The sequence below is a fragment of the Protopterus annectens genome, chromosome 2.part0 (assembly GCF_019279795.1).
Source record: "Protopterus annectens isolate FY-2018-M chromosome 2.part0, PAN1.0, whole genome shotgun sequence".
Classification (NCBI taxonomy): Eukaryota; Metazoa; Chordata; order Ceratodontiformes; family Protopteridae; genus Protopterus; species Protopterus annectens.
The window spans coordinates 901,443,892-901,468,650 of record NC_056728.1 but is presented as its reverse complement, the minus strand read 5'-3'; the positions used below and the strand labels follow the sequence as shown (position 1 = coordinate 901,468,650).

At 37.2% G+C, this 24,759-nt stretch overlaps 1 protein-coding gene across 7 annotated transcripts in view; it reads right to left on the bottom strand.

Moving 5' to 3' along the window:
• LOC122793286 (A-agglutinin anchorage subunit-like) overlaps window positions 1-24,759 on the bottom strand; it is a 1,003,124-nt gene that overhangs the window by 78,793 nt on the left and 899,572 nt on the right. For all 7 annotated transcript variants that reach the window (XM_044061154.1, XM_044061150.1, XM_044061151.1 and 4 more), the window contains 2 exons: window positions 24,175-24,199; window positions 23,866-23,924 (listed from right to left, as the gene is read on the bottom strand). In XM_044061154.1, coding sequence (XP_043917089.1) covers window positions 23,866-23,924; window positions 24,175-24,199 — 84 coding nt within the window. The remainder of the gene's footprint in view (window positions 1-23,865; window positions 23,925-24,174; window positions 24,200-24,759) is intronic.

Genomic DNA, 24,759 nt, shown 5'->3' with positions numbered 1-24,759 from the left:
CCTGTCTCTACATCTTTCATTCATAGTCTGATCAAAAAACTAAAACCTACCACCATAGCTGCTGACCTTCTCCCCGCTGAATATTTACAAAAAGCAGCAGATTCTATAGCATTCCCCTTTTCCGTTCTAATTAATCAATCCATATCTGAAGCCAAAGTCTCCTCTATCTGCAAAATATATCATGTCATACCTCTCCATAAAGGTGGGAGCTCTGCTGAATTATCTAACTATAGACCCACAGTCATTTTGTCACCACTGGCAAAAATCATGGAAAAGTGCATCCACAAACAACTTCTGTACTTCCTAACCCAGAACAATCTATTGGCTAAATCTCAGCATGGCTTTAGACCACATCACAGTACCACCACAGCCCTCCTCTCCTTCACTAATGATATAAACCATAACAGAAACAATAACAAGCTATTCTCAGCCCTTTGCTTGGATCTCTCTAAAGCTTTTGATATGGTTAACCACCATCTACTTATCCACACCCTGACAAAAAGGTCCCTGGGTCATCACTCCCTTCAATGGTTTCAATCCTATCTCCACAATAGACAACAAGGCATACTATGGCAGAATAGTCTATCCAACCTCTTACCCAACACCCTAGGTATCCGCAGGGGTCTATTCTAGGACTACTGCTGTTTTCCATATTTATTAATGATCTCCACACAGTCATCCCAAATGCTAACTGCATTCAGTATACAGACGACTCCACGTTGATCTGCACTGGTACCACCCAGGCTGAGCTGCAGTTAAGTACTCAGTGTACTTTCAACCTAGTTGAAAACTGGCTTGCTGACTGATGTCTTATTTTAAATCCCAATAAAACAAAGCTACTACTTTTCTCCCCCACCCCAAAATCCCCGGTGATATCTTTCTCCATTAAGTCTAACAATGGCACCATAATCTCCTCAGATGAGCACACAAAACTCCTTGGGGTAATTGTTGACAACAATCTCAAATTTGATGCTCACGTTAATAAAACAATAAAATCCATTAATAAAAAACTGGGCTCACTATATAGAATAAAACCATTCCTAACCCCACCTGCTAGGACTGCCATCGCCCACTACCATTTGCTCTCCACCATCTTCTATGCTTCCCCTATACTTGCCAACCTAAATAAAAATGAACTCAACAGACTATCTACCTGCTACAATAGCATAGCTAGATTTTCCACTGATCTGCCCTACAGAACACATCACTGCATAAACTTAAAAAATCTAGATTGGCTAGAGCTAAGTAGGCAGATTCAGTATAACCAACTTATTGTGGCTCACAAAGTACTCAACCAACCTGAAAATACACCTGCTTTGAAAAACATCATCTGTCCCCACACCAACCTCAGGCCACTTCGTTGATCCAATAGATTTGTAGTGCAAACTACCAAATCCAACAACTCTGCCGGGGACTCCATGTTTGCCAACTCTATAGGCAAAACTTGGAACTTGCTACCTGCTGACATTACAGTATAGACTACCCTATCTCAATTCAAGAAAGCTCTCAAGCAGTACTTCAAGACTCAATGGCTATGCCTTCTGCTAAGCCTGACTAAATATTTGGGAACACCGGGGTACCAGTATTATATTGTTAATGTATATCTACTGAATTGTAATTTAGTTAACCAGATGATATGCATGTTAGATTAAATAACCTACAGTCCGTGTGGCTAATAGACTGTTTAAATTGCTTGTAATTGTTCTTTAGTGTGTACTATGTCAATGTTTGCCTGTATAACTTCCTTGGAGCTTTTCTCCCCAGGCCTCTGCTGAAAATCGACATGTATCCAGTCAGACTATCCCGGTCAACAAATGTAAAATAAATAAAAAATAAATACATTTGTCACTGTTTTAACAGTTTTTTCTGCAAAAAATAAAAAAAAAGTTCTAAGCTTGTTTCCCATCTTTCCTGTTACTAGAGTAGTCCAGATACACATTTGCTGTATCCAGGACTGTTTTGTAAGTTTCAGAGTTCCCCAGACTGTTCTGTATTAGAAGGAAGCCTTCCAGCTTATCAGTGGGAGTGGTAAGCACTAGGTAGCCTATATACCACAAGAGGAGTGATTTCTGGCTCTGAAATTGTAGTTTATTGGCCGTTTGGCAATTTTTCTATCCCTTTCAACTTTCTGGTTTAAAAGCCCTTGTTTGGATGGGTTTGTGCACCGCACAGTGCCACTAAGCTGTGGTAAACTACTACCAGTGCCAGAAAGTCTGCTCTTCAATTTTTCCCTTAGATCTTGCTAGTTCTCTTCTCTCTTGCACTTTAATTAGCATATGTGCCTAGCACTTCATCAGGATTTTTGTAGCAATTATTGTAACACACATAAGTGCTATCAGCGCTAGACATCCTATAAGGAAACAGCTCCAGTACTTAGTAATGATGACCATCCCTCCTGGCATGTCTAAATATCAGTTCCCTGTGCTTTCTCCTATTAACCTGGTAAACTTGGGCATTCTGAGGAAGTGTAGCAACTGCCTCATGTACACAGACAACCCTCTCTTCTTACCTGCCAACACTCAGACTTTTGAGAGATGCACTTATATCTCCAAATTGGAAGCCATGCACTCTCCAGCCAAAACCGAAATAGCTATTCAAGAGGAGATGGTCAACACCTGCACCACACCTCCAGAACACCCACCATCACAGCCCTTACATAAAAACACAAACCACACACCCACCTTCGCAGAACCTCTAAATAGAAATCTACCCAAACAACAGAGACCTCCAAGGCAGAAACACACTCGACTACCACAACACAGCACAAACCACAAGACTCATAGTTGACCTGCGCAATGTGCCCCTCAACCTAAGCCCCTAAGGAAAAACAGCTTGCCCAATACAATAATAATAGGTGGCTCAATAGTGAGGCACACTGATGTCCCACTCCCTAGGTTGAATAAGGAGAAGGTAACAGTCAGCTGTCTATCAGGTGCCAGAATCTGACACATAACACATGCACTCAGGTCACTCCACAACAAGTACAAGTATGACTGTCATTGTCCATGTGGGTGTGAATGACCTGAGATGCACCTCTCTGGACTATATGAAAAGAGACATGGTGGAGCTCTCGGATTATGTGGCCCAGGCAGGTATGACCCTAGACTTGAGCAGCATCCTACCATCACCCAGAATGATACTGCAGTACAAACAGAAAATGATTGACTTCAACAATTGGCTAAGTTTCTGGTGTCATTCTAAAGGGATCCAGTAACTGTGTGCTTGGGATGACATGATTGACAGACATCGATGCTTTGCCAGAGATGTCCTACATTTATCACCCCTGGGTTTCCGGGTAGTGGCTAAGGCTCTTGCCACACCTATAGAGCCTTTTTTAGGTAGTGTTCCAAAGACTAAATTGCCACCCTAACAGCTACAAACAAATGCAATCTGAGGGTCATGCTGCTCAACGTTAAAAGTATAAATCTCAAGATGCACTCACTCAAAACACTCCTTAAAATGGAGAACATCGACATTTGTACTGTAACAGAGACCTGGTTTAAAGCAGCAGAAAGCACCTCTGCACTACCAGGCTATAACTCATTCAACACCTTTTGGCCCCAGAACTTGAACCAAAACTCCAAAGGTGCTGGTAGTGTGTCCATATTTATAAAGGATGCACACACCTCCAGACTGGTAGCCCAACATAACGCATCAGAGATACTTCAGGTGCAGCTAACATTGGGTAAGACAGTGATTCAGGTCATAGCCTGCTATAGTTCACTAACCATGTCCCAAGACTCACACTCCACGTTCCTAAGCACCTGGAAAATATTAGGGTCCAACTTAACACTATCTTACTAGGTGACTTTAACTACCCCTCCATTAACTGGGAAAACTACTTCTGTACCAATACACTTGTCCAACATTTCCTGGAGTTCAGTAATCCCAATGCCCTGTACAAGCTCATTCTTACCCCCACTAGAGCTAGCAACATCATTGACCTGGTCATTACTAACATGGGCAACCATTGCTCTGCACCAATCATCAACTCCTCCCTGGTTAGATCTGACCACAAATTAATCACCTTGGAAATCCACATCCACCCTCCCTCTGCAAAGGTAACCATCATGAAAAACTTCTCCAAAGCTAACTTTGGGCTCCTAAAAACAGAGGTGGCTAACTTCACGGCACCCATGCAAATGGAGAATAGTTGTATGATTACCAAATCATGCACCAATGCACTGTACGAACACGTACATAAATGCATGGATCTCGCCATACCCAATAGAACCAAGATGCTCTCCTCCAAAAATAGGAAGCCAATCTACTGTTCCCCTGCCATTAATAAACTCTACAACAGAAGGAAGAAACTGTTGCAGAAAAAGATGAAGTCCCAAGACTGGATAAACTCCCTTATTAGCCTCAACATAAAGTTGAGATCCCTCATCAAAACCTCTAAAGCTAGCTATGAAAACAGAATTGCAGCAGATAGTAAAGACAACCACAAGGCTTTCTATAGTCATATAAAGAATCTCCATGGCAATACCCAGATTTTCTCTGAGCTACTGCACAATGGTACCTCCTATGCTGAGCCAACAGATATTGCCAATATACTGGCCGACAGATTCAGTGCCAACTTTGCCTCTCTCCCCAAAGGACAAATCACAATACTAGTAGATTTCCAGGCACCCAGTATTACTGCTGCACAGGTTAAAAGAGCAATGTTTGCCAATGCCACATTCAAAAATGATTTATTGCCATAGGGAAGAAAAATCCCCCTAAGTCTCTGATATTGTCAAAACAATTACAGACCGGTTTCAGCTCCTCAGAGCCTTCTTCAGTGAAATACAAAGTCAAAAGTCAGAGTATCAAAACACATCCATATATATGAATGAGCCATACATAAAGACCAATCACAATACAGCATTTACAATTGTTACAATTGGTCATTAAGGCCAGGTGAAAACAAAGCTCCAAGTTTTATAATCCATTTTCTCTCCTTGGAGCTAAGTAATTCCTGCCAATACTGTTTATCTTTGCATCTCCCCTTAATGCAATCAATGATGACAAATTTAAAAGATGCTGATGCATGTTTTAAACAATGTTTATATAGTGCATTGCTGGTGCGTTTATTTTTAATATCACTCAAATGCTTACAAATTCTAAGACGAAAGGCCCTGGAGGTCTTTCCAACATAGAAAGCAGAACAATTGCAGGTCACCAAATAGATGACCCACTCAGTGTTACAATTGGCCCAAAATTTGATGTCAAAAACATCTGAAGTGTTTTTACTACTAAATTCACTAGAACGTGAGACATGAATACAGAAAGAACAGTGTCCACAGGGTATACATCCAACAATAGGTTTGCCTGAAATAGACAGCTGGGTTGAAGCAGGAGAATCCAAACCAACTCTCTTATAATAACTAAGTTTAGAGCCAATGGTCTGTCCCCTTCTGAATGAAAAAGAGCATTTGTCTGGAAGCAAAGAATTTAATTTATGATCAGCTTTAAGAACATTCCAATGTCTGTGTATAATGTTTTTAAAACCCTGTGTGTTACGTCCATACATAGTCACCAAACGCAAGGGTTGTGGCTTCATATTATTGTTCTTATCTCTGTATGATAATAGATCCTCTCTGTTTATATTAGACACAAATATTTTGGCTAAATGCACAGTACCTGGATGATAACCCCTCCTAATGAATCTGTATGTCAGATCATCCTGGGCCTCAAGAAAGGATTGTTGGCTGGAACAGATTCTTCTAGCTCTTAAAAATTGGGATTTGGGTATATTCTGGATGACATGTTGTGGGTGGAAGCTGGTAGCATGTAGTAATGAGTTGAATTCTGGAAATTTCCTGAACATCCTAGTTGACAACGTGTTATCCTGATTTCTGATAATTTCAACATCAAGAAATACTATCCTCGACACATGGCAGGTCAACTTGAATTCAATCCCCCATATATTATCGTTAAGATATTCAAGAAACTCCATAAGATAATGTTCATCAGCTTTCCACACCAACCAACAGTCATCCAGATAACGACGCCAAATGTCCATCTCACACATATAGATATTATGATTGTGATCATAAATAATAATTTCTTCTATATATGCCATGAAAAGATCTGCATATATGGGTGCAAAAGATGCACCCATAGCAGTACCTTTTGTTTGCCAGTAACATAGATTTTGAAAATAAAAAAACGTTACTAGACAAGACATGTTCTGTAAGGCATACAAGAAATGTATTAAATCCAGGTTGATATAAACCTGATCTAGCCAACCAATAATCCAACCCTTGTAAACCTGCCCAGTATGGAATGTTGGTATAAAGAGAGGTGATGTCCAAAGTGCACAATAGCCAGTGTGATTCAAGTTGGGAGTTATTGATAATGTCCAAGAATTGGGTGGTGTCTTGAATTCTAGCTCTAATAAAACCCAATAGTGGTTTTAAATATTGGGTTAGGTATTCAGACAATGGTTCAGTGAGAGACCCATGTCTAGAGACAATGGGTCGACCTGGTGGATTTGTGGCATGTTTATGGATCTTGGGTAACAAATATAAATATTGTTTCTTAGGTGAACCAACCATCAATTGTTCTTTAATAAATTGTGTAATGATACCCTCCTCCACTGCCTCAGTCAAAACTGGCCAATTTGGCTGGAAGTGGGGTGAGGGATCAAAACATCTGCCTATAATATTGTTTGTCACCCAATTGCCTCATAGCCTCACTGTCATAAGCAGCCTTATCCAGTACGACCACCGCTCCACCTTTGTCAGCTTGAATAATCACCAGATCTTTGTTATTAATAAGCTCATCCAAACTATGTATTTCTTCAACAGACAAATTATTGTAAGAAATGGGAAAATCCCTAAGATGACAATGTATATCCTGAAGGACATTTTTCTGAAATACCCCCACTAAATGTGTCATCGGTGGATTAAATGTCGATTTTTTAAACCTAAAATCACAAGATGTATCACAAGATGTATCACAAACATTATTGTCAAAGAACACCTTCAGATTCAAAATTCGACAAAAGTTTATCACATCCTGAGCCAAACATTGTTCAGAGACAAAAAACCCAGGGACAAAATTAAGCCCTTTGTTTAATAATTTGAGTTGTGCATTAGTCAAATCAACAGACGAAATATTATGGACATTGAAATTAGAAATTAATGTTGTGTCATAATTTTCAGAAGTGCCTCCAGACTTTGTTTGGATGTTTCGTTTCTTATGCTTCCGCCCCCCTCATCTGTATCTAAATTGGGAGGGTGTAAAGAATTGTCCCTTTTAGCCTTAGGTGACCCCTCTCTAGAATGTATATCAAGTTCACCTTCTGTATTAGAAGAAGTGTCCTCACCAGAGGTACCATTGGAAAAACCAAAATTTTTCTTGAGGATAGATTTGGGCCTTTTTCTTTTGGGAGTAGATGACCTCTTATCATACTTATTCTCATCTCTAGGTAGTCTAAAAGAAACATTCTTAGATGTATCAAAGGGTTTACCCCTCTCATAATCACCTACATCCCTAAGAAATTTTTTTATTTTCCTGTCCTTTAAAGTGATTTCCATTTTGGACAAATCAGTAGTAAGTTTTTTAACCTGTGTCATAAAAGAATCACAAGTTTCAAACTTATTCATCTCCAAACAGACAGTTTCCAAATCTTTAACACCTTGCTGCACCTTACGTTCATAAAAATTGGCCAAAGCATCCACAAATTTGGAAGAGGCCAATTGTTGAATGTGACCCCAATCCTCAATAAGTTGGTCATCAATATTAGAGACCAAAGGTTGTACCTTGACCCTGAGGCCCCGTGGAGTAATGTGTTTCTGCTGATATACTTTAAATAGACGTAGATGCCACACATTAGTCCTAACAATCTTCATATTCTTACCCAATCTATTAAAAAATATCTCACATTGTGCATCCAAATCAGATCCAATAACATCAGTAGTGGATGACAAACCATGCTTGTCTAAACCAAACACAGATAAATCATCCATATCAGAAGATAAACCCTGTATAATGGGTGAAAGTGCCATGTTTCGAACCTCAAGATTGAACCCAACCAAGCCAAATGGGATATATCATAAAATGAAAACAAATATGTCACCAAATAAGAAAAATATCTTATTAATGACACGCTGATATTCAAACTGGCACAAAAATGATATATCATATATTCTCAGGCCTTTGCGACTGAGATAATATTTGAACAACAGTCCAACAAAAAATCAAAATTGTCCAAAAAAAGACCATTATACACCAAAATACCAATAAATAGAATAATCTATAGAATCACTTGGTATTGTGTATAAGTCTTATGGATCAATAACCAACTGTTTTAACCAATACAATAAAGCAGCCAAACCGACCTAACAGCATCACTGAAGTCGTATCACTGCGTATTGGTATGAACATACCCAAAAAAACAATATATGATATAATCATGTGCTCCAAAAGCCAATTGTAAGCACTACCAATCCATATAAAGTATATAATACCATAAAACGTATCTTTACATATTGTCCATAAACCACCTAATATGGTGAAATGATCCCAAAAGTTTCCAATCAATATTCTGTGTCAGTGATAATCAGCAGAGTCAATATTTATTAACACACCCATAGATATATTATTGAGATGGTGTGGTTGGCTCCAAAAATCCTGTAGTTCAACAATATTAATATGTATCTGAAATGGACCACAATGTGCCTATCTGGAAAAAATAAAACATATCAACAGATAATCACTCTATAACTGCATTCATGCTACCTAAATAGTGAAAACAATAACCAGAAATCAAAACACTTAAGACCTCTGAAATGATACCATAGGTTTTACTATGGTCATAAATAATGGTGAAATATAAACCCGAAAGACCCTGTTAGGCCCAAAAAATGTGTGCACATCAACCTATAATCTATTATTAACAATATTACAGTAACAGTAGAGATAACAAACATCTAACTGTTCTAAAAATAATGGTCCACTGTCAGTCCAACATGGGCTGTCAGTGCAAATGTGCATGAAATAGATATATATACTGAATAATCAACACTCCTCCAGAGCCATACATATCGTCTGCATTATAAAAAACAGAATATTGAACCAGAAATGCATAAAATGAACCCACATCTCAAAACCAAACTAGAGGATGTGGAAAAAACGCTATCAGCAATAGCAAAAAGATCAGACAAAGTCCGATCTGTATATGAATGACCATCTATATTAATCAGCTCAAATTTGAAAAATGGCCCAAAAATGTGAACAATGTCACTATATTAAGCAACTGGACCATTCAAACTGCATGTATATTAAGGCCACTTTAAAGAATTAACACCAAAATCATTTTAAATCTGACATTGATGGAAAATACTAGTAAAATGGATCAAAAACTGTAACTATAAACATAAGCCATACCATAATCATGCCACATTAAACTAGTGCAACAATAGATAAACAGTTGTAATCAGGAAACTGTGAATAACAAAATCACCCAACTATATATAAAGATATCCAGCAGAACAAAAAAAATAGACCTTATAGAAAACATACGCATTGAGTCTGTTTTAAAAAACAGACACAAAACTGGTCCAAAACAGACTAGATATAAGAATCCCCTCAAAAGCGCTGGCGATATGTCAGGTGGACCAAACAGCCCATATCAATACAATAATACAAACATATATTAAGAAAACAGTAATAATTTAAACAAAAAAATAATGAACAAAAAATAAACTATAAACTACATTGAACATGACTGATATGTATCACATTTAGCATATAAATGATGGCCCAAAAGTGAAAAATAACACTTTTCTAGGCCCCCAAGAAATACAAGTTACATATATATCATGTTCGCTTAAACAACGAACACCAAACAATTCAAAACCGGCGTTTTAAAAAAAACGCCAGCAATACTAGTGAAAATAGCAGATAAATGTAGCTACATGGATATATTCTAACCTAACCATGCCACATTAAACTAATATGCAGATATGTTGGTCAAAAAAGGCAAGCTTGCCTACACATACCTGGTATAAATGTAAGCATACGTATCAAAAATCATTCAATGGTCCAAATGAAATCGCCATTGAAAAAACATACAAAACACATACACATTAGGTCCGCTTTACTAAAACACGGACACAGAACAAGTCCAAGCTGGCGTTGACGTGGAAAGGTCCTCCGGTATGCTGGAAATGTTCGCAAATGGACCACACAGGAAGTGAGGTTACGTGAATGTCCAAAACGTAACCATATAGCATATAAACAACCATATACCAGAAATACACTCCTACGATAGACGAATATTCATATAGTTGGTGAGAACATGATGTGAGAAGGATAAAACCAAAGTATGAATCTGATACAATGACAAAAATTAAATAAAAATAGCAATGGTGAAAACAAACATGGATAGTGAGCCAGCCAACAGCGGTTCCCAGCAACTGTGGAAAGGCAGTCCAAACAAGAAGCAGGTGCCCATGGAACCCTTGCACGGCCAAACAGGAGAAAATCAAAAACAGAAAACGCCAGCAAGTGTTGGCAAATGCCACATCCAAAAATGATTTATTGCCATTGGGAAGAAAAATCCCCCTAAGTCTCTGATATTGTCAAAACAATTACAGACCGGTTTCGGCTCCTCAGAGCCTTCTTCAGTGAAATACAAAGTCAAAAGTCAGAGTATCAAAACACATCCATATATATGAATGAGCCATACATAAAGACCAATCACAATACAGCATTTACAATTGTTACAAATGGTCATTAAGGCCAGGTGAAAACAAAGCTCCAAGTTTAATAATCCATTTTCTCTCCTTGGAGCTAAGTAATTCCTGCCAATACTGTTTATCTTTGCATCTCCCCTTAATGCAATCAATGATGACAAATTTAAAAGATGCTGATGCATGTTATAAACAATGTTTATATAGTGCATTGCTGGTGCATTTATTTTTAATATCACTCAAATGCTCACAAATTCTAAGACGAAAGGCCCTGGAGGTCTTTCCAACATAGAAAGCAGAACAATTGCAGGTCACCAAATAGATGACCCACTCAGTGTTACAATTGGCCCAAAATTTGATGTCAAAAAGATCTGAAGTGTTATTACTACTAAATTCACTAGTACGTGAGACACGAATACAGAAAGAACAGTGTCCACAGGGTATACATCCAACAATAGGTTTGCCTGAAATAGACAGCTGGGTTGAAGCAGTAGTAAAAACACTTCAGATGTTTTTGACATCAAATTTTGGGCCAATTGTAACACTGAGTGGGTCATCTATTTGGTGACCTGCAATTGTTCTGCTTTCTATGTTGGAAAGACCTCCAGGGCCTTTCGTCTTAGAATTTGTGAGCATTTGAGTGATATTAAAAATAAACGCACCAGCAATGCACTATATAAACATTGTTTAAAACATGCATCAGCATCTTTTAAATTTATCATCATTGATTGCATTAAGGGGAGATGCAAAGATAAACAGTATTGGCAGGAATTACTTAGCTCCAAGGAAAGAAAATGGATTATAAAACTTGGAGCTTTGTTGTCACCTAGCCGTAATGACCAATTGTAACAATTGTAAATGCTGTATTGTGATTGGTCTTTATGTATGGCTCATTCATATATATGGATGTGTTTTGATACTCTGACTTTTGACTTTGTATTTCACTGAAGAAGGCTCTGAGGAGCCGAAACCGGTCTGTAATTGTTTTGACAATATCAGAGACTTAGGGGGATTTTTCTTCCCTATGGCAATAAATCATTTTTGGATGTGGCATTTGCCAATACTTGCTGGCGTTTTCTGTTTTTGATTTTCTCCTGTTTGGCTGTGCAAGGGTTCCACGGGCACCTGCTTCTTGTTTGGACTGCCTTTCCACAGTTGCTGGGAACCGCTGTTGGCTGGCTCACTATCCATGTTTGTTTTCACCATTGCTATTTTTATTTAATTTTTGTCATTGTATCAGATTCATACTTTGGTTTTATCCTTCTCACGTCATGTTCTCACCAACTATATGAATATTCGTGTATCGCAGGAGTGTATTTCTGGTATATGGTTGTTTATATGCTATATGGTTACGTTTTGGACATTCACGTAACCTCACTTCCTGTTTGGTCCATTTGCGAACATTTCCAGCATACCGGAGGACCCTTCCACGTCAACGCCAGCTTGGACTTGTTCTGTGTCCGTGTTTTAGTAAAGCGGACCTAATGTGTATGTGTTTTGTATGTTTTTTCAATGGCGATTTCATTTGGACCATTGAATGATTTTTGATACATATGCTTACATTTATACCAGGTATGTGTAGGCAAGCCTGTAGCTTGCCTTTTTTGACCAACAAATCTGCATATTAGTTTAATGTGGCATGGTTAGGTTAGAATATATCCATGCAGCTACATTTATCTGCTATTTTCACTAGTATTGCTGGCGTTTTTTTAAAACGCCGGTTTTGAATTGTTTGGTGTTCGTTGTTTAAGCGAACACGATATATATGTAACTTGTATTTCTTGGGAGCCTAGAAAAGTGTTATTTTTCACTTTTGGGCCATCATTTATATGCTAAATGTGATACATATCAGTCATGTTCAATGTAGTTTATAGTTTATTTTTTGTTCATTATTTTTTTGTTTAAATTATTACTGTTTTCTTAATATATGTTTGTATTATTGTATTGATATGGGCTGTTTGGTCCACCTGACATATCACCAGCGCTTTTGAGGGGATTCTTATATCTAGTCTGTTTTGGACCTGTTTTGTGTCCGTTTTTTAAAGCAGACTCAATGCGTATGTGTTCTATAAGGTCTAGTTTTTTTGTACTACTGGATATCTTTATATATAGTTGGGTGAGTTTGTTATTCACAGTTTCCTGATTACAACTGTTTATCTATTGTTGCACTAGTTTAATGTGGCATGATTATGCTATGGCTTATGTTTATAGTTACAGTTTTTGATCCATTTTACTAGTATTTTCCATCAATGTCAGATTTAAAATGATTTTGGTGTTAATTCTTTAAAGTGGCCTTAATATACATGCAGTTTGAATGGTCCAGTTGCTTAATATAGTGACATTGTTCACATTTTTGGGCCATTTTTCAAATTTGAGCTGATTAATATAGATGGTCATTCATATACAGATCGGACTTTGTCTGATCTTTTTGCTATTGCTGATAGCGGTTTTTCCACATTCTCTAGTTTGGTTTCGAGATGTGGGTTCATTTTATGCATTTCTGGTTCAATATTCTGTTTTTTATAATGCAGATGATATGTATGGCTCCGGAGGAGTGTTGATTATTCAGTATATATATATATATATATATTTCATGCACATTTGCACTGACAGCCCATGTTGGACTGACAGTGGACCATTATTTTTAGAACAGTTAGATGTTTGTTATCTCTACTGTTACTGTAATATTGTTAATAACAGATTATAGGTTGATGTGCACACATTTTTTGGGCCTAACAGGGTCTTTCGGGTTTATATTTCACCATTATTTATGACCATAGTAAAACTTATGGTATCATTTCAGAGGTCTTAAGTGTTTTGATTTCTGGTTATTGTTTTCACTATTTAGGTAGAACGAATGCAGTTATAGATTGATTATCTGTTGATATGTTTTATTTTTTCCAGATAGGCACGTTGTGGTCCATTTCAGATACATATTAATATTGTTGAACTACAGGATTCTTGGAGCCAACCACACCATCTCAATAATATATCTATGGGTGGGTTAATAAATATTGACTCTGCTGATTATCACTGACACAGAATATTGATTGGAAACCTTTGGGATCATTTCACCATATTAGGTGGTTTATGGACAATATGTAAAGATACGTTTTATGGTATTATATACTTTATGTGGATTGGTAGTGCTTACAATTGGCTTTTGGAGCACATGATTATATCATATATTGTTTTTTTGGGTATGTTCATACCAATACGCAGTGATATGACTTCAGTGATGCTGTTAGGTCGGTTTGGCTGCTTTATTGTATTGGTTAAAACAGTTGGTTATTGATCCATAAGACTTATACACAATACCAAGTGATTCTATAGATTATTCTATTTATTGGTATTTTGGTGTATAATGGTCTTTTTTTGGACAATTTTGATTTTTTGTTGGACTGTTGTTCAAATATTATCTCAGTCGCAAAGGCCTGAGAATATATGATATATCATTTTTGTGCCAGTTTGAATATCAGCGTGTCATTAATAAGATATTTTTCTTATTTGGTGACATATTTGTTTTCATTTTATGATATATCCCATTTGGCTTGGTTGGGTTCAATCTTGAGGTTCGAAACATGGCACTTTCACCCATTATACAGGGTTTATCTTCTGATATGGATGATTTATCTGTGTTTGGTTTAGACAAGCATGGTTTGTCATCCACTACTGATGTTATTGGATCTGATTTGGACGCACAATGTGAGATATTTTAATAGATTGGGTAAGAATATGAAGATGATTAGGACTAATGTGTGGCATCTACGTCTATTTAAAGCATATCAGCAGAAACACATTACTTCACGGGGCCTCAGGGTCAAGGTACAACCTTTGGTCTCTAATATTGTTGACCAACTTATTGAGGATTGGGGTCACATTCAACAATTGGCCTCTTCCAAATTTGTGGATGCTTTGGCCAATTTTTATGAACGTAAGGTGCAGCAAGGTGTTAAAGATTTGGAAACTGTCTGTTTGGAGACGAATAAGTTTGAAACTTGTGATTCTTTTATGACACAGGTTAAAAAACTTACTACTGATTTGTCCAAAATGGAAATCACTTTAAAGGACAGGAAAATAAAAAAAATTCTTAGGGATGTAGGTGATTACGAGAGGGGTAAACCCTTTGATACATCTAAGAATGTTTCTTTTAGACTACCTAGAGATGAGAATAAGTATGATAAGAGGTCATCTACTCCCAAAAGAAAAAGGCCCAAATCTATCCTCAAGAAAAATTTTGTTTTTTCCAATGGTACCTCTGGTGAGGACACTTCTAATACAGAAGGTGAACTTGATATACATTCTAGAGAGGGGTCACCTAAGGCTAAAGGGGACAATTCTTTATACCCTCCCAATTTAGATACAGATGAGGGGGGCGGAAGCATAAGAAATGAAACATCCAAACAAAGTCTGGAGGCACTTCTGAAAATTATGACACAACATTAATTTCTAATATCAATGTCCATAATATTTCGTCTGTTGATTTGACTAATGCACAACTCAAATTATTAAACAAAGGGCTTAATTTTGTCCCTGGGTTCTTTGTCTCTGAACAATGTTTGGCTCAGGATGTGATAAACTTTTGTCGAATTTTGAATCTGAAGGTGTTCTTTGACAATAATGTTTGTGATACATCTTGTGATACATCTTGTGATTTTAGGTTTAAAAAATCGACATTTAATCCACCGATGACACATTTAGTGGGGGTATTTCAGAAAAATGTCCTTCAGGATATACATTGTCATCTTAGGGATTTTCCCATTTCTTACAATAATTTGTCTGTTGAAGAAATACATAGTTTGGATGAGCTTATTAATAACAAAGATCTGGTGATTATTCAAGCTGACAAAGGTGGAGCGGTGGTGGTACTGGATAAGGCTGCTTATGACAGTGAGGCTATGAGGCAATTGGGTGACAAACAATATTATAGGCAGATGCCTTTGGATCCCTCACCCCACTTCCAGCGCCAAATTGGCCAGTTTTTGACTGAGGCAGTGGAGGAGGGTATCATTACACAATTTATTAAAGAACAATTGATGGTTGGTTCACCTAAGAAACAATATTTATATTTGTTACCCAAGATCCATAAACATGCCACAAATCCACCAGGTCGACCCATTGTCTCTGGACATGGGTCTCTCACTGAACCATTGTCTGAATACCTAACCCAATATTTAAAACCACTATTGGGTTTTATTAGAGCTAGAATTCAAGACACCACCCAATTCTTGGACATTATCAATAACTCCCAACTTGAATCACACTGGCTATTATGCACTTTGGACATCACCTCTCTTTATACCAACATTCCACACTGGGCAGGTTTACAAGCGTTGGATTATTGGTTGGCTAGATCAGGTTTATATCAACCTGGATTTAATACATTTCTTGTATGCCTTACAGAACATGTCTTGTCTAGTAACGTTTTTTATTTTCAAAATCTATGTTACTGGCAAACAAAAGGTACTGCTATGGGTGCATCTTTTGCACCCATATATGCAGATCTTTTCATGGCATATATAGAAGAAATTATTATTTATGATCACAATCATAATATCTATATGTGTGAGATGGACATTTGGCGTCGTTATCTGGATGACTGTTGGTTGGTGTGGAAAGCTGATGAACATTATCTTATGGAGTTTCTTGAATATCTTAACGATAATATATGGGGGATTGAATTCAAGTTGACCTGCCATGTGTCGAGGATAGTATTTCTTGATGTTGAAATTATCAGAAATCAGGATAACACGTTGTCAACTAGGATGTTCAGGAAATTTCCAGAATTCAACTCAGTACTACATGCTACCAGCTTCCACCCACAACATGTCATCCAGAATATACCCAAATCCCAATTTTTAAGAGCTAGAAGAATCTGTTCCAGCCAACAATCCTTTCTTGAGGCCCAGGATGATCTGACATACAGATTCATTAGGAGGGGTTATCGTCCAGGCACTGTGCATTTAGCCAAAAGATTTGTGTCTAATATAAACAGAGAGGATCTATTATCATACAGAGATAAGAACAATAATATGAAGCCACAACCCTTGCGTTTGGTGACTACGTATGGACGTAACACACAGGGTTTTAAAAACGTTATACACAGACATTGGAATGTTCTTAAAGCTGATCATAAATTAAATTCTTTGCTTCCAGACAAATGTTCTTTTTCATTCAGAAGGGGACAGACCATTGGCTCTAAACTTAGTTATTATAAGAGAGTTGGTTTGGATTCTCCTGCTTCAACCCAGCTGTCTATTTCAGGCAAACCTATTGTTGGATGTATACCCTGTGGAAACTGTTCTTTCTGTATTCATGTCTCACGTACTAGTGAATTTAGTAGTCAAAACACTTCAGATGTTTTTGACATCAAATTTTGGGCCAATTGTAACACTGAGTGGGTCATCTATTTGTTGACCTGCAATTGTTCTGCTTTCTATGTTGGAAAGACCTCCAGGGCCTTTCGTCTTAGAATTTGTGAGCATTTGAGTGATATTAAAAATAAACACACCAGCAATGCACTATATAAACATTGTTTAAAACATGCATCAGCATCTTTTAAATTTATCATCATTGATTGCATTAAGGGGAGATGCAAAGGTAAACAGTATTGGCAGGAATTACTTAGCTCCAAGGAGAGAAAATGGATTATAAAACTTGGAGCTTTGTTTTCACCTGGCCTTAATGACCAATTGTAACAATTGTAAATGCTGTATTGTGATTGGTCTTTATGTATGGCTCATTCATATATATGGATGTGTTTTGATACTCTGACATTCGACTTTGTATTTCACTGAAGACGGCTCTGAGGAGCCGAAACCGGTCTGTAATTGTTTTGACAATATCAGAGACTTAGGGGGATTTTTCTTCCCTATGGCAATAAATCATTTTTGGATGTGGCATTTGCCAACACTTGCTGGCGTTTTCTGTTTTTGATTTTCTCCTGTTTGGCCATGCAAGGGTTCCATGGGCACCTGCTTCTTGTTTAAAAGAGCAATGTCCAAGGCCAAGAACACAGCTTCTATGGGACCTGACAATATCCCTGGCTGTGTTCTACATGAATTGCAGAGTGAACTGGCACCTCACCTGTGTGCCCTGTTCAACCACAGCCTCACCTCAGGCTTTGTCCCTACCGAATGGTGCACTGCTACAGTCATCCCTCTCCACAAAGGAGGGGCAACTACAGACCCTGGGAACTATCACCCCATTAGCCTGAGAAGCCTGATATGCAAAGCTATGGAACACATCATCATGGACCTAATAAACAAGGATATAGAGAATCTCCAAACTCTGAAACCCACACAGTTTGGTTTTGTGAAGGGTAGATCATGCCTGCTCAACTTGGTCAACTTCTCTGAGTCAGTTGCCAGAGCTGTGTATGAAGGCAAGGTGGTTCATACAACCTACCTTGATCTGGCCAAGGCTTTTGATACCATTCCCCACTCAGGAATCATACAGAAACTCACTAAGCTAGGCTTCAACCCTTATATCACTAGGTGAGTTTCAAACTGGCTCACAGATAGAACCACAGTGTGAAAGTAGCTGACTCCAAGTCAGACTGCCGACGAGTGAAGTCACACAGGGTTCGGTTCTGGGTCCTCTCTTGTTTGGCATCTACTTCTCTGAAGTCTAGGCCAACACAAAGAGACTCTGGCTGACAAAGTTCACAGACAATTGCAAGTTGGGAGCTGTTATTAACTCCCCAAGTGATGTTGACATCCTTCAGAAAGTCTTCACTGAGATGAACAACTGGTGTCAGAACCGTGGCCTAAAGCTTAATGCCAAAAATGTGTTGTCATCCCCTTTGGGAAAAACCCGGTTTCCATGAATTACCACATTGATGGTAGTCCACTGAACACAGAAGGCGTTTTAAGATATCTGGGAACACAGGTTGACAGTAACCTCGTTTTTGACCACTACATTGCCACCGTGGTCAGAAAGTCCTTCTATGTGGCACATCTCATTACTAAGGGTTTTGCATCCAGGAAGAAAGAGTTCATTGTCTCCCTCTACTCTTCCCTCATTAGGCCAATCATGGCCCCATTTGGTATGTACCTCACTAGACACTTGCAACAACTGGAGAGGCCACAAAAGTATCTCACAAAGATGATCCTAGGCCTTAAACACTTGTCCTATATGGACAGACTCAAAAAACTCCAACTATTATCTGTCTCATATTGCCTACTTAGAGGCAATCTCTGCTTGACTTACAAAGTCATGTCTGACCCAGATCTGTGAGAAATGCTACATCTAAAGAAATCCCAATCCCTGCACACCACATGCTCCAGAGACCTCAAGCTCATTACCACAATTAACAGAACATGCTGGAGGGACAGGTTCATAACCCAGAGACTGCCCATGGTATGGAATAGACTTTCCATACATGTCAAGCAGACCCTCTTCAAGAGAAATCTTGATGAGTGGATGAGAAACAGAAAATTCACCCCGGGGATAACTCCAGTGGCTCTACTCGACAGAGGCACTGGGAACTAAGGTTGGGTGACACTATGCCAGGGTAATCCTATGGCTAGGCTTGTAAAGGCCTAGGGCCATTAGCCTAGTACACACCTATAAACCTATGAACCTTTATAGTTATAGAGATATATATATATATATATATATATATATATATATATATATATATGTGTGTGTGTGTGTGTGTGTGTATATATATATATATATATATATATATATATATATATATATATATATATATATATATATGTCTGTCTGTGTGTGTGTGTGTGTGTGTGTGTGTGTGTGTGTGTGTGTGTGTGTGTGTGTGTGTGTGTGTGGAATTGACTATATTAACTAAGAAATTTAGATTGACCATTTGGCATGTTAAACTGCTCAAAGCTTATTTATCTGCTGATACAGCACCTTGTTGTGTATGTGTTTATGTGGAGCCGGAGGTTGGGAAAGATGATACTATATTTATGGCAAAATGGAGTTCAGTACAGAATTCTGCATCTAAACTGTTTATTGAACTATTAACTAACTACTATGAACAAACAATAGAGTCCATGAAAGAGAAACTGGATTTTAACATATCCAATATCCAAGCTTTTGAGGGACATGATGCTTACCAGGATTTTTACACTAGATATATTAATGAAATTAATGGGTTTGAGAATGAAGTTAAAAACAAGTATAAGAAATCCAATAGAGGTAGGTGGGATTTTCAAAATAATATAATGCTCACTTGGAAAACCTTAAAGAAGAGATCAGTGCGGTTTTCTGAAGGGAGCAAAATAGGGCTTGGAATAAACTGAAACAGAAGTTGATCTGTTTTGAAAAATCCCCCTAATTCTAGTAACACTGATTCAAGCATGTCTGATTTTTCCTGGATTCCACCTAGTACTGATACTGAGACTGATCTTGGGGAGACTTTTGAAGTCACCTCTCCTGTATGTAAAAGAGAGGGGGGAAGGAAAGATTGAAGCTCGAACAAGAGACTTTATGGAGAAAAGATTCAGAGACCTGCTCAAAATGTGACTGATACTGCTTTTGATAAAACTAATGAAAATGATTTGGTTGTCAGTTTGTCTACTTATCAAGTCACAGATAGTGCGAGATGTTTGTTAAATAAAGGTTTGGAAACTTAATCTTAGGTATTATTATGACTGTAGTGGTAAAGAAACATCTAGTTCTGAGGCTGGCTTTAAATTTAAAAAAATCTTTGTTTCAACCACCATATCATCCTAAAGTTAAGTTATTTGAGGAACAGGTAATGTGAGAGTTATACACTAATCAAAATTCTATTTTTAAAGGTTATGGTTGCATCCTAACTAAGGAAGAGAAACAAGCCCTAATTAATTTATCTGGAAATCAACAGATTGTAGTAGTTAAAGCAGATAAAAGGTGGGGCTACAGTTGTACTGAATACATCTGATTACATCAATGAGGTTATGAAAAAATTGGAAGATAGGAAGTTTTATTTTAAATTACCATTCGTTCCTACATTTGATTTTAAAAGGATCATTGATGGAATTTTATTGCAGGCTAAGAAAGATGGCCTGATTACAGATGAGTTATTAAGACAGTTAATAGTGGATGATCCTAAACCCCAGTGGTTTTGCATACTGCCCAAAATACATAAATCAATTAGTAATCCACCTGAAAGACCTATAGTGTCTGGTTGGGGTTCTTTGACTGAACCCCTGTCTGTTTATTTCAAATCAAAACTGAAACCTTTGTTGACTTTGGTCAGGGCATGCTTGAGAGATTCAACACAATTTTTGAAGCTTTTGGATGATTTACAGGTTCCATATGGCTCTTATTTATGTACCATAGATATACAGTTATTGTATGCTAACATTCCCCTTGAGCGAAGTCTTATATCTGCGAGATTCTGGCTCGTTAATTCTGGTTTATATACAGATAAACATTGTGAGCTCTTACTAGATTTGATAAAAATAGTTTCGGCACAAAATGTTTTTTATTTTAACAATGACTGCTATTTACAAGTTAAAGGCACGGCTATGAGTACTACATTCACTCCAGTTTACACTGACTTTTTTATGGGTTTTATAGAACATTCCTTAATTTTTCAGGATAGTAATCCATTTAAAAATGAATTAATTACATTGCATTTTTTAGATGACTATTGGAGTGTTTGGGCTGGAACAACGGAAAAGTAGAACCAATTTGTGTTGTATTTAAATTCCAATGAATTTGGTCTAAAGTTCATAGACAGAATTGAATCTACTAATATAGACTTTCTAGGCATCGATAACACTAAATTAATTGACAGCACTGTGGCCACCTCTTTATATAGAAAATCTTTTACAAAGAATTCTTTATTAGAGGCTAACAGCTGTCAGCCTAGGCATATAATTACTGATATTCCTAAGGCTCAATTTTTATGGTTCTGACATGTTTGTAGTGACAATGGGCAATTTAAAATAGAGGCAGAAAAAATGAGTGCAAGGTTTATTAAGAGGAGGTATAATCCCTCAAATGTGGGTGCAGCTGAGATGTTAGCATCTAATATAAATAGATATATTAACTAAAAATAGAAATGAGGGGTTGACATTAGAGTCATCAAAGTTATGTTTAGTAACCACATATGGGACTAATACTTTTAGGATTAAGGAGATTATGAACACATTTTGGTATATATTGAGAACAGATGAATTTTTTTGGTCAATGTAGGGAGGATTATTGTCAGTTTAGTTATCATAGGGGCAGAAATATTGGGGAACACCTTTCTTGGAATAAGAAAATTAGGTTTAATAAAGAGAGTCCTATTGAAAGAAGTGCTATTACTGGCTCAGATTATTGTGGTAACTGTGTTTACTGCAAGGTTATATCCAAAACCAGATCCTTCACATCAGTAAATACCCCTAAGGTTTTTAGTATTAAATGGCTAATCACTTGTAATACTGAATGGATGGCATATATGGCTGTATACCAATGTGGGGGCTTTTATGTAGGCCAGGCATCAAGAATGTTTAAAAGTAGGATAGCCATCCACTTAAATGATATTAATTGCAAGAGAGACAGAAGTGCCCTATATAAACATAAAGTAATACACTTGCAGCACACTTTGTTTTTTGTTGGGTTGGATTCAGTGAGGGGTGGAGGTTCATCTGAAGCTTCTAAACATAAGTTATTAGATAGGAAGTAATGGTTATGGATATTTAACCTGGGTGCTTTATATAAACTAGGTTTAAATAAAAACTGGTAGCAGATAATTAGCTTTACTGTAAAATAATTTGATATAGTGATCATTAATATTATGTAGGGTTCTTTTTTCTTTTTTATTAATATACACTATATTATATTTTTGTTTTCCTGATGATAGGGTTTATGTTTGTAGGAAAAGTTTTAGAGCCTTTGTGGATGATTCATGTATTGTGGAGAAAATGAACATTGTTTTTTTAATTATAGTTTATTTAAATGGTAATGCAGGCCTTCTCCAAATTGCACTGAAGACACCAGGGGGTGAAACCAGTCTGTTATGCTTATGGTCACCATTATCTGAGCCCTGGATTGTATGGCCTGAACATTACAATGATTGTATTACACATTAAATAACCTTTGGGATTTAAATGGTCTGCTCGTTTATCTATCTCTGACTTTTGGATGTTTTACAGTGATTCATGTACACTTACGGTACGTTCCGGGAAGTGAGATTAAACGTTACCTCTGGTGTGTATTGAAGCAGTTATTCATCACTCACCAGGCACTGAAATGAATTTCAATGAACTGTGGAATTTTTCACACAGTTTGGAAACACTTGGCCATCCTCTCAACTTTGCCCTTTTCCTCACTGTAGTGCAATCACAGAGTTGGTATATATAGTCAGGGGTGTGTGCGGTCATAGCCCCCCATTTTGGGGGGTGTGAGGGGAAAAGCCTCCTCTTGGTTGGATTTGATTTAGTGCTTTTTGTGTTCCATACGTTTGGTGGGCTAGTGTTTCTGAAATGTGGGAAAAATTTGGCAGTTCACTGAAGTTAATTTCAGCAGCTGGTAAGCGATGAAGATGTATTCACTGAATATGTCTTTCACTTATCTTGACTACTGCTGCCATTTCTCTTGAATTCGCCTGTTCAAGGATAAAAACAAGGCAAAGAGATGAAAAAAGGAGTGATAAAATGTTGGAGTGCCTGAATGTTATGACAGATACTGAGACAGTGAGAGAGAGAGAGAGAGAGAGGGAGAGAGAGAGAGAGCAAGAGAAAGAGAGACAGAGACACAGAGAAAGATAAAAGGTGTCATGTTTTGTTTCCTTCCCTGATGTACAGTCCAGCAGTGTTGGTGTAATAGCTTGTGCATAAACTTGCAACCTTAAGGTATAAGTCAACACCTATTGTGTATGTGTTAGCTTCCTCTCTCTGCTTTTCTGCTTTGTCAAAGACCAGACCACTTGGGTGAATATTCAGCACACTGCTTTCTCCTATTAGAACACCAAGGCGTACAATCTGTTTCACTGTTTCTCTTTAGCTGGTCATCTCATTTCTTGGGAGCAGCTTATAGCCAAGGTTATTCAACTGCATTTTATCCAATAAAATATCTTCAGACAATGTCTAAAATAAAGACTATATGAATTTTGACAAAGGCACAGTCAGACTATTAAAAACTTACCCCAAACCTGCCATGACTAAATCATTATCATTATTTGCCCATATACACTGAATTTCTACTTACTGTCAAAGGTATTTGTCGAGATACATACCAAAATCCCTTGAGGTTCTCTTCACAGATACAAGTTTCACATCATGCCCACTTGGTTTGCTGGAGTAAAGGAATCATGAACAAAGAAGACATTACTATCAATAACATAACAATGGTCTTCAGCATATTTACCTAATATATAGAGAGCACATTTTAACCATTCAAACCACTTTAATATGGCAGATTTTGTTTCTTGTATTTATTACAGTTTATTCATTGCTTATCATAATAGCATCTTTCATGGCTGAAAAAAATCATAAAAACAGAACACACACAAATGAATACAAATAACAGACAAAATGATATTTACCTTGCCGTTATATCTCCGTCAGCATCTGTGAAAAGAAAGATCATTAATAACTAAACTTCAGTTACCTGACAAAAAAAAAACAAAGTCTAACAGTCTTGTTCTTTATTCAACAACAAAGATTTCAACTCAATCCGACTCTTCTTCAGTGTTAATTAAAACAACTTAACTATTCTTCATTTATATAATAAAAGCCAGCCAATTATAATCAAATGTTCAATCACATGACATAAAATAAAACCCTCACGTGACATAGAAACAATTACATCATTCTTAAAACAATTGTAATTATTGTTCTAAAATTTAATTATAAAACAATCACTATGTTACATCTGAACTCAGATTATTTGTCTGTAACCTTGATTTAAAGAATATGTTTAAAAATAATGAAATGAATTACGACACACAGTTAAGACATGCTAACACTTTTATTCCTAACAGTACACCTTGTACAAAAGCATTTTATAAAATGTGTGAAAATGACTTACATCACACATTTTTAATAATTAACAGTATGATAGATATTGGATACACTAGCAGGCCTTGTCAAGTATCAGAACAACCGCAGCATGTTGCAAAACTGGATAG